The sequence below is a fragment of the Hibiscus syriacus genome, unplaced genomic scaffold (assembly GCF_006381635.1).
Source record: "Hibiscus syriacus cultivar Baekdansim isolate YM2019G1 unplaced genomic scaffold, ASM638163v2 tig00116959_pilon, whole genome shotgun sequence".
NCBI classification, from domain to species: Eukaryota; Viridiplantae; Streptophyta; class Magnoliopsida; order Malvales; family Malvaceae; genus Hibiscus; species Hibiscus syriacus.
Genome location: NW_024063485.1, coordinates 4245568 through 4256753, shown reverse-complemented (window position 1 = coordinate 4256753; position 11186 = coordinate 4245568). Strand labels below are relative to the sequence as shown.

At 31.6% G+C, this 11186-nt stretch overlaps 1 protein-coding gene and 1 pseudogene across 1 annotated transcript; both read left to right on the top strand.

Annotated features, from left to right (window-relative positions):
• Window positions 1-4272: 4272 nt before the first annotated feature.
• LOC120189711 lies at window positions 4273-6858 on the top strand (annotated as a pseudogene).
• A 1920-nt stretch (window positions 6859-8778) lies between these two features.
• Window positions 8779-10168, top strand: LOC120189847. The gene is made up of 4 exons (XM_039193010.1): window positions 8779-8848; window positions 9075-9309; window positions 9419-9474; window positions 9911-10168. Exons 1-4 carry the CDS (start codon window positions 8807-8809, stop codon window positions 10079-10081), a joined length of 504 nt encoding a protein of 167 aa, XP_039048941.1. The 5' UTR covers window positions 8779-8806; the 3' UTR covers window positions 10082-10168.
• The last annotated feature ends 1018 nt before the right edge of the window (window positions 10169-11186 follow it).

The window sequence follows — 11186 nt, the reverse complement described above, 5'->3', positions numbered from 1 at the left end:
TTACTTAGCAAATTCCATTAGCCATTTTTGGCATTGGTACTCAAGGGAGTATCGTAACAAGGGTAGAGTATCGATACTCCCAATAAGAGTATAGATACTAAGGTATTTTTCAAAACATCAAACCTAAATTTGGTATCGATACTCAGGATCGTATCGATACCCTAGCACTAAAGTATGAATACTCGATTAAGGAGTGTCGATACTATCTTTCCCACTGAGCAAATAATAGTCATCCAGTATCGATATCAAGGGGAGGGTGTCGATAATGAAGGGTTCAATATTGTACCAACGGATAGTTTTGGGTAAGTAATATAATGGCTAAGGAATTAAACTTGAGGAGCCCAATAACACAGAATGCCAACAGATAAAACATCAAGTGAGAACAATAATTAAATATATTACAACTATAAACAATAACAACTAGGGTCACATGAAACTAGCCTTGTTTGATGCTCAGAAAACAACTAGGACACCCAAGTTTCCTTAACAGAATACAATCATCTCAGTTGGATATCTCAGTTAGTGTCAAGGCACTTTAGTTGCCAATTGGGCGCAGATGCCCCAAGACTCGACAAAGTAAGTTTGCCTCGTGTACGTTTCTGATGCAGTTCTAGATCTCAACCTAAATACCTGAGGGTATTTATAGGAAGGCTAGAGGGGTGTGTGCTCCGATATACAGAACCCTCAGCCACACCATAATGCTACTTCAACAGTTTAACAACATTTTCTCATGTCTTTATAGCTATGCCATTGGCATGCGCATTTAGTGAGTGCATATAGTACAATACAAGTATTAGTGTGGCACTGAGCTCGTAAGCTCAACGTTTGGAATGTGTTTATGTGTGCAAGATCCTAGGAGACCAGTCGAGGAGCATTATCGTCATCATCAATTTCATATCAGTCGAGGCATCAAAGTATGCCTTGAGTTATTTTAGAGGGCATGTACTTATTTATATACCCATTTGTATTTTATTGTAACTATATTTTTTAAACTCGATACTGTTATTATTTTAGATATTTTGGGAGCTCTCCCATGTTTGTAAACTTGATTATTACGTTTTTATTTTATATCTGTATGGATGGTTTTAAAATGATGCTTTACAATTGTTTAAAAAGAAAATTTGTATGTTAGCCACTTAAGTGGTCTCGTGTAACGCTTTAGTCTTTCGATCTTCGGGTCGGAATGGATTAGGATGTTACGGTTCACTATGTGAAACCCCGATAAATATTATGCAAACCCTCAAAGTTAAACACAATGAAAATAACTCAAAAAAGAATTTTGTTTCTTCTCTTCTAGTTTTTCGGTGATAGATAACACAAGAAATAATTCATGATCTTTGCAGTAGTGTAACTGTAGCTGATTATCTAGTTGTTGTATCGTGGGAGACAAATGACCAACGATCTCAAACACCATAGAAGTGAACAAAACTTTATCTGAAGCAAACTACGTAGTTGCAGGCCTCAACTCGTTTCCTAATGTGTATTTATTTCTATATTATTTTCGATTATTTAACAAGGTTTTTTTCTTTATATTTTTATCATCTCAATTTGTTATATTTTTAACATTAAATTTAGAATTTATCAAAAGAAAAAAAAATTGTGTTAGACTATGAAAAAATAAAAAATTATTATATTAATATTAACTATTATTTAAATTAAATACTACATCAACTCAATTAGAACAAAAAATAATATAAGTTAGGCCATAATAATTTATTCGATTGTAGAAAGATTGCGTTATGATAAAGTTTTTAATTAAGATTATCTATTTTATGAAATGCTTTTTCTTGAAATGTTATTTTTTTATGGTTTGATATAACATGTGTTTAAATAATATTCTTTTATTTCGGTGTTTAAAATTTTTTCGTTAATGTAGGTATCTAACGTTATAAATGTTATCATTTTAAGTTTCTTGACTATAACAAATGTTAAAATTATGATATATAATACGCGTCACATATATAAATTTGGAAATTTTATTTAAAAAATTAAAAAAAATTATTATATATTAAAAAACTTAATTTCTTAAAATAAAAAAACCCTCAAATCCTTAAAATTTTAACCATAATTTCATTCCCTCTTATTATCTCTCTTGTCGACTGTCATCGTCTTTATCCTCTTCCTTGTGGTTGCATATGTCGTTGGCCATTGAGGCATCACGTTTAATTTTCCCTTGTCATAATGGTTTAAAATCATTTTGTGAGATTCGTCGAATGGAGGTTCGGTAGAGTGATTATTTGTTGATGGTAACAATGACAAAAAGCAACGGTCGGTTTAGGTAAAGGAGTTTGAAATCGGGTTTTTAAAGTTTAAGAGTTTTTTTTAAAGATTCAAGAAAATTTTGAGATTTTAAAAAATATAATTTTAATTTTAAATATTTTTTAAATTTTATTAATGTGATTCATGTCAAACAATAAAAATTCTTTATCGATCTTGATGGGCCAAATTCCTAAAATAATAATATTGATAACGTTAAACACCTACATCGATTAAAAAAGTTATACACTTAACTATAAAAAGATGTATAATTTGAATATTTTTTATATTAAACTTTTTAAAATATTATTTAATAATTAGGGTAAACTACATAAATGACCACATAACTATAGGTTGAGTCGCGAGATGGCTATCATTTTTAAATTTGTGTCAATATGACCATTGAACTATTTAAATGGTTTCAATATAGTCACTTGTCGCTAACACAAAACGGAAGTGTCTATGTGACAGTTAACAAAATTGGTATAATTAGGGCACGAGTCCTTGTAAAATTACGTATTCGCGGCGTTGGAACTCTTTTTTGTTTTCTTCCATTTTTGTCACTACTTGTGCATGATTTGTGTCCTTGTATTTCCATTTAATGCAGTTTGATCATGATTCTTTTTTTAATTTTTTAATGCCTTAATTTGAGTATTAACTTTAAAATCTTTTATTCTAGTCATGTATTAAATTTATAGATTAAATCCCTAGATTTTAGATTTAATCAATTTGATCACAAGATTAGCTTTAATTCTTAATTTTTAATTATATCCTAATTTTGATTTAATTTAATAAATTTATTTATCCAATCAAATTGTCACACATGTCACACTCTGATTAGAGAGTTTTTTAATTTTAATTTAATTAATTTAATAAATTTTCAATCCCAATTAATAAAACCTTAAAATATAATATTATATTCTTTGTCTCATTCATTTTTTCCTCCGTTTTTCCATTTCCCTCCAATTCCTGCTTGGTAGCTTTCTGGTTCCTGAATCAAATTTTTTATAGCCTTTTTTAGATGATTGACGAGTGTGATCGGTGGTTGAGGGGAAATGGGAAAAAAAGAAGAAAAAAATGAAGACGACGAGGAAGATTAAACCCAATTAAGATGTTCAATTTAGAACCACATAACTAATTTAATAAGTTTAATAAAAATATTAGTTATTAAATTATATTTATTGATAGTTTTAATAATATAACATTATATTTTATTGTTAAAATTATACATTTAATAATATAATAAATTATTATTATTATTTATTAATTTCATAAAAATAATATTATTGAATTGTTGAATATTTAATATATACTCCTTAAAATATAATATAATATTATTATTTTAATATTACAACTTTTAATATTTAAAATATTATTATTTTAATAAATAATTAATATAATTAATAATGTATTATTCTTATTTTAATAAATAATTAATATAATTTATAATAATTTTATTTTAATAAACTATAATAATTGTCATATTTTTATTTATAAAATTATTGATACAATATTTTAATAATAATATTGACATAAATAATATTAAATAAATTATCTAATAATTTAAAAATCATATTAAATAAATTGTTTTAATATTTTGAAAATATTATTATTATTTTGTTAATAAAAGATTTTAAAGTTAATGCTCAAATTAAAACATTAGACAAATTAAAAATATAATTAGTATCAAATTGGATTAAATGGAAATCTAAGGAAACAAATCATATACATGTAGTGACCAAAATGAAAAAAAACAAATCAGAGTGCTAGCGGCATGAATACATAACTTTACAAGAACTCTCACCCGAATTGTACTAATTTTGTTAATTGCTACGTAAATATTTCTTCTGAGTGTTAACGGCATATGACTATATTAAAATCATTTTAATACTTCAGTGATCATATCAACGTAAATTTTTTAAAATGATAATCATTTCGCAATCTAACCATTGTTATGTGGTCATTTATGTAGTTTACCCTAATATTTTCTTAATTAGAGGAGTTTTAATGGTGAAAATCCTTTACTCAACCACGCAGACTCCCCCCTTCTGTTTCTCATTTCCTCTTCGTAAAAGCTCGCGTTCAGGTATTAGGTTTTAGGGTTTCGATTTTTACTCAATCGTTTGCATCAAAATTCTTTGCCTTTCCCTTTTTCATTTGGTTGATTACTTATTTTCATATACAGTTAGCTGTTTGGTTACGTTGAAAACTAAGGAAAACCAGAAAGAAAAGGGGGAAACTATGTCGGTCACGGCAGGTGTTAGTGATACTGTAATAGCAATTCGGGATAAACTTAGGGGAAAAATTGGACAAACTAAAGTTAAAAGATACTGGCCTGGGAAAGCTCCTGAGTGGGCTGATGACGCCGAAGAAGATGGCGATATTAGGATGGCTAGGTCTGTTGCTTTAGAAAAAGTTTTTCCTAGTCACGAAGATCCGGGTATCGTTTTAAAAGATGATCGTAGGTTACGTCGTTTGGCTGAAAGTAGAGTTGACAATAGAGATGAAATCAGGGCTGATCATAGACGGATTAGGCAAGCTGAGATTGTGTCCACGAAAGAGGAGGAGTCTCGGAGGAACGAGGATGCTGAGGATGAAGATGAGGATGCGTTGGAGGAGAGAAGGCGAAGGATTAGGGAGAAGCTGCTTCAAAGGAAACAAGAGGAAACTCCGTTGTTGGAGGAGGAAGAGGAAGAGGAAGTGGAGGAAGAAGAGGAGGGAAGAAACGGAGTACGAGACGGATTCGGAAGAGGAACATATGGGAATTGCAATGGCTAAAGCTGTTTTTGTGCCGAAATCCGAGAGAGAGACTATAGCTGAGCGTAAACGGTTGGAAGCCGAAGAACAGGCTATGGAGGAGGCGGAGAAGAGGAAGTTGGAACATAGGAAGATCGAGACAAGGCAACTTGTTGTTGAGAAGATTAGGGAGGATGCTGAGATTCAGAGAAATATGGAATTGGAGGCGAACATTGAAGATGTGGATACTGATGACGAGGTTAATGAGGCTGAGGAATATGAAGCTTGGAAAGCAAGGGAAATTGCTAGGATTAAAAGAGATAGGGATGAAAGGGAAGCAATGATAAAGGAGAGGGAGGAGATCGAGAAGTTAAGGAATATGACAGAGGAAGAGAGACTAGAATGGGAGAGGAAGAACCCGAAACCTGCTCCACCACCAAAACAGAAGTGGAAGTTTATGCAGAAATACTACCACAAGGGTGCTTTCTTCCAGTCAGATGCCGATGATCCTGCTGCAACTGCTGGAGCACACAATATTTATCACCGCGATTTCTCTGCCCCAACAGGTGATGACAAGATGGACAAGACTATATTACCCAAGGTCATGCAGGTCAAGCATTTTGGTCGTAGTGGTAGAACCAAATATACTCATCTTGTCAACGAGGATACAACTGACTGGAACAATCCGTAAGTTATCTATAAAGCTCATATCTATGAAATTATGCTTTTAGCTCTTAGATTCTAACTTTGTATTTATTTACCTTCTTTATGTATTGGATTTGCATTATCGTTTTATATCAACTGAAGAACACACTTAGTATAAACAATGTCGTTAAATATGACTTATGGCTTGAAGGATAAGATGTTAACTTTTGTTAACTAAAGCTTTTTCTACTGAAGCATAGCAAGGGAACTTATGTGGAACTTGTATTATATTTGCTGGTTTATTTGGGTCTACGTGTTCATCTGTTATTATGTGATTTATTGAGTGGAAGTCTAACAGAATAGCCTAGAAGCATATTATTGGATTCTTTTTCGTTGCGAATTGCGATTTAATTACTGTATGATTCTGTTGGAGGATATTAATCAGCACCTGTTGGATTTATTTGTACTCCATATTAATGGAACTTCTTGCCTCAAACTGTGCTATTTCAGATGATGATAGTGAGAACATGCTTGGAGTTAATTTTTATAGTTTCTGTCATGGATCATCAGAAGCGAAATCAAACATGCCTCGAGTAGTAGAACTAGTAAAAAATAATGATTTTTTAGAGGAAGTATGTAGGTGCAGGCAATGAACCTGCTGAGTTATTTATATTAGATCTTTTATTTGGGGAGCATATTCTCTAGAAAGGTTCTTAAATTTTAGTTTAGTAGGATGAAGATTTGAACCCCAAAGATAGAACTCTGAACGTTTGCTATGGCTGATATTACTCTGCTGTATATGATCACCGAATATAACACAATTATATTCCTGACAAATCTCAACTTTATTTTTCTTTTGTGCAGATGGACATACAACGATCCCCTTCGGGCAAAATACAACGCGAAAATGGCAGCCGTGAATGCACCTATAGCGAAACCAAAAGGAAGCAAGAAGTTGAAGGACTGGGAAACGAAATAAAAACTAGTTTCAAAAATATCATTCTGATTGGTTAGTTTCCTCCCTTTTTATCGCCCCCCCGGCGCGGATGGTTGTGGTCTTTCTTTGCAAATGGTAAAAGCGTTGATGCCCATGCCCATCCTCCCCCCCCCCCCTCACCCTGTAAAATAGATGTAGGAGTCAAACGATTCATAACTTTGAAATGGGTTGTATTATTAACTGGAGTTGTAGAATTAATTTATTGAGATGGACCCAGTTTACCACATGGTACTGGTATTAGCTTTTAGTTAAGCACTATGTAGCAATCAATTATGATTTATTGCAATTAGATTGCAAAGAGTTCAGGGTTTTTGCTAGTAAAAAAGTAACCTTTGTAGAAGTAAAATCAGGGACAATTGCAACTAGAATTAGGGGTGAGCAAAATGACTTGACTCGAAAAATCAAAAAAAATTTCAACTTCGAGTTATTTGAGTCAATTTCAGTTATCGATTTGGTTTTCGAGTATGAATATAGTGAAAATTAGGAAATTTTGCGTTTTTAAACCCGAAAATGTGTCAGATTATTTTGAAAGTTTTGGGATTTAGTCTTTGATTTCGTTATTACTTCAGCTCTTCCTTCATTTTAAGTATACTTTTACAAAATTTGAAACACATGTTCCTAAATCCTTGTAAAATACATATGTGCTTTCAGTTTCTCTTTTTGATAATATTTTTTTTTTAATTTAGTCCTTCAATTTTTCTTGATTTCTTTGTTTATTCAATTCATCATTCATTTTAAATCTATCTTTTATCAAATTTGAATTACATGCTCCTATACCACTATGGAATACTTGTGTAAATTCAATTTTTATTTTTACTGAAAATATACTCTCTTTCTTATTTAGTACCTTAACTTTGCATTTTATGCAATTTGATCTTTTTACTGTAATTGTTTATAATTCTTTCTTCACATCAATTCCTTGACTCTTTTATACTCTCAAAATTTATTATTTAAAATATAATATTGTAAATATATTTTATAATTTTATATTGTATTTGATATATTAAATAACATTATAATGTGAAAAGAATATGAATAAATATATACATATTCTATATGGTTAGAGAAAATAAAAAAATTAGATTCAATCCTTACCGTAATACTATAAATAATTAAAATAAAATTTGTATGAAAATGCGAATAACTCGATTCAATTTCTTAAACTTGGTTCGACTTGAAAAAAATTTCAAATTAAGTTCAAGTTACAAAATATAACTCTTTGATTCGAGTATGCAATTGACATTATTTGAAATGGATAGCTTGAATAACTATAATGGACAATGATCGAAGTCTTCGCTTCTTAATGGGAAAGAGAGGGGGTGGCTTAAAAGCAAATATTTTGGATGTCCTAATTTGCATGTTTCATTGTGATATTGCCTACTTAAACAAGTGCATTGATGATGATCGATCAGGGGCTTTATCCATTTCCATCTTTTGGGTGTCTATAACCTGTTTTATATCCCTGGGATGAGTTGGAATTTTGGTTATCCTGACCCAAAAAAGGAATTATAAGAATTAAATGTTCAAATAGGTTCATTTTTTTCTCACCCTTTCTCACTCAATCTCATATTTTTCACTGATTAAATAGAATCTTGTAAACCATAAACAAAATAATCCGAATCAAAATCATGAAAGGAAAAAAGAAACAGAAACAGCATACAAAGAAACAACAAATTGAAAAAAAAAAACCCCTGAAACTCAAATTAAAGAATATGGTGAAAATAATATAAAAACGCTGCATAAAAATTGTCAATTACTTTTATTTATTAGAAAAACTAAAAATCAATTTAAAAAAATTAAAATTTTACTGAATAATGTAAAAAAACTAGAAAACAAAACCACTTTGTCAAAAACGAGAACCCGAGTAAATGGAATTATCATTGATGATTCAAAAAATATCTCATTAATAGTTACTAGTACTGGGAATCATTGGATCTTTAGCTTTTGACTGTGTTAAATGGATTTGCAGTTTCGATCTTAAAAAAAAGGGATTTACAGTTAAACAGTGAAAAACATGGGATAGGATTTTCTACAATTTCGGGCTTGGATTTCTCGAGGAAGAATTGATGGGTAAAGACTTTTGGGCTAGATTCCAGATTTAATGGGCTTAATTCAACCCTGTATTATCGACAAATCTATGTCAACTCTGTCTTCTTCCTTCCTCCAATTCCCATGTCAAAAGCTGAAGAAGTCAATTCTCCTCAGCCTCCTCCAGTAACTATCTCTTTACCCCTCTAAAATTGTGTATATATCCTCTTTTTCATGTACTTTATGTTTATGTTCTGAAATCAATTGAAATTATGAATTTTAACGCTGATTCATTGACGGGTTTAATTCTTACCAGACATGTTCTATTGAAAATACGATTTTCATGTTCATTTTACTTTTTGGGGAAGCAGTCAAACCGGCTCATAATTTGTTTATGTGTTTGAATGTGTAGTATTTTGAGGTTTCATGCAAAATTTCCGGCAAGAAAACCCGGTTTGCACCCGGAACTAACGCCGGTTTTGCAGTATCATTGATAAATAGAAAGTTGGGTATCGGAGCTCCGGTTGCGTTGTATATTGAATCGGTTAAAGAAGGGGAGGAACCCATTGTTTTTGGCCCTGAAGCCGTTCTTGTGAATTATGGCAATGGTTGGAATTTGCAAACAGTTTCTGATATGGATTTTTCTGGTAATTGAAATGAAATCTCATTTGTTTATTGTATTGGTTTTGAATGCTGGGAATTGGGATTATGTACATTATGATTATCTTGCATCCTTGTTTATCGTTTTCGGATTAGGAATCGGCATGCCGGAACGCCTCCGGGAGGTTCCAACACCGATACCTAATGGAAAGGTAATGACTTACTCTAGCATTTCCATTAGTGTATGTAGTTGAAGAGGTTGATTCAAATATGGTTTCATTAGAAAGAAGAAATAAAATTCTTTGCAGCTCATAAGTAAAACGTAAAACCCATATCATTCTATTCCTAGAAGGCAAATCTATGCAAGAATTACGACCCTCCCCGGCTATCGGGTTATCGGCTAGCTTTACACCATCAGTTGCATACCTACATGGCTGCATCTCTAAGACTAGTTCGGAATTAAAGTAGCAATGTCATGACATAGATTAAGTTTTGTGAAAAAGTGAATGCCAAATCGAAACCTTCCTAATTCAGTTGCTCCTGGTTCATACATGTCCATATATATGTTGATCATAGATGTCGAACATGATTACATTATGAAAAATGAAGAATTTGGATCGTTTTGCTGATTTGTTTTTACTTTGACAGAAAATTGATGGCTCTCATTCTACAAAGACCATTTCGGAACAAGGAATCAATTTTGTTTACATTGCAAAGGTTTTGTTAGCTTTTGTTATGATGTTTATGTTGGGTGGAGTTTTCATGTTGGCTCTTGACAGTCTTCCTGAACTGATTTTGCTTTTAGACTCTTTCAAGTAAACTATGTTTCAACTCGAACCTGGGAAATACTACTCAAAATGGTATTTTTTTTATATGTGCACTTGTAAGAACCCTTTCGAGCAATCCGAGTAGGGTGCAAACGAGATACTTGTACTCGTAAGTTACTCAGATTTGACTCGAAAAGAGGTGGAGCTTGAACAGTTTCAACTTTCTTGCTGTTGATATAATTCTTTATTATTGATCAATATTGGAAGTTTTCTATCTATACTTGAGCTTGAATAATTGAGTTTGGAATCGAGCATTCAAATTGATTTTTTATATTAGATATATCAAATTAATTTTCGATAGTCTCACTGTCCTAGTGGTTAAGTGACATTGCTACTCATGTTCTAGGTTTGAATCTTTCTCCTTCATCCACTTAATTGAATGAATTTGAATAGTGAACTCTTGGTTTAATCATTCATGCAATTCTTCAATATTCCCCTTTTCAATTTAGTTGAATTTACTATGATCACTTTTCGATTTCAAATTGTATTTCGAATCAAAATCTTATTTTAATCGAACTTTAGTACATTAGACACATATTCCAATGTTAAAATTAATCCTCAAAAATATTTTTCGATCATAGGATTTAAAAAAATTGATTCGAAATTTCGAGTTACAAATCTTCTTCGTCTCTGAGATCATTTGGAGAAATCTTCAACCAGCCATGATTGAGAATATCTTCCATCAATGTTTTCCCATGAAGCTTCAGTTCTACTTTCATAAATGTGAAGAACTTAACCTATCAAAATTTGCATCACTTTGTGATCCGAACAAAGGGTTAAATCCAAATTGGCGACTAAAACAAACATCGGTTGAACTTAGATAAAAAAATGGTGGGGAAGTAGAAATTTTTAATATGGGATTTCAAGACACATTAAATCCTCCATTGTTTCATCAATAATTGTGAAGAGAAGTCTAGGTATAGTGATGAAGACAGTGACACTAGGGCTGTTCATGGACGGTTAATCGTTTAGCTTTAACGGTCGGTTAACTGTTATAACGGTTATGAGATTTTCTAACTGTAATCTAATCATTAAGAAACGGTTAATCGTTAATGGTTAAACGTTATTAACGCTTTGGTTAGCCTATTACAATTATT

What these genes read in the sequence shown, in the direction of transcription:
- LOC120189847 (XM_039193010.1), top strand. Translation starts at nt 8,807, where the DNA reads ATGTCAAAAGCTGAAGAAGTCAATTCTCCTCAGCCTCCTCCA. An exon ending in ATTCTCCTCAGCCTCCTCCA is followed by an intron (nt 8,849 to 9,074) that starts GTAACTATCTCT and finishes TTGAATGTGTAG; the next exon opens with TATTTTGAGGTTTCATGCAA. An exon ending in CACCGATACCTAATGGAAAG is followed by an intron (nt 9,475 to 9,910) that starts GTAATGACTTAC and finishes TTACTTTGACAG; the next exon opens with AAAATTGATGGCTCTCATTC.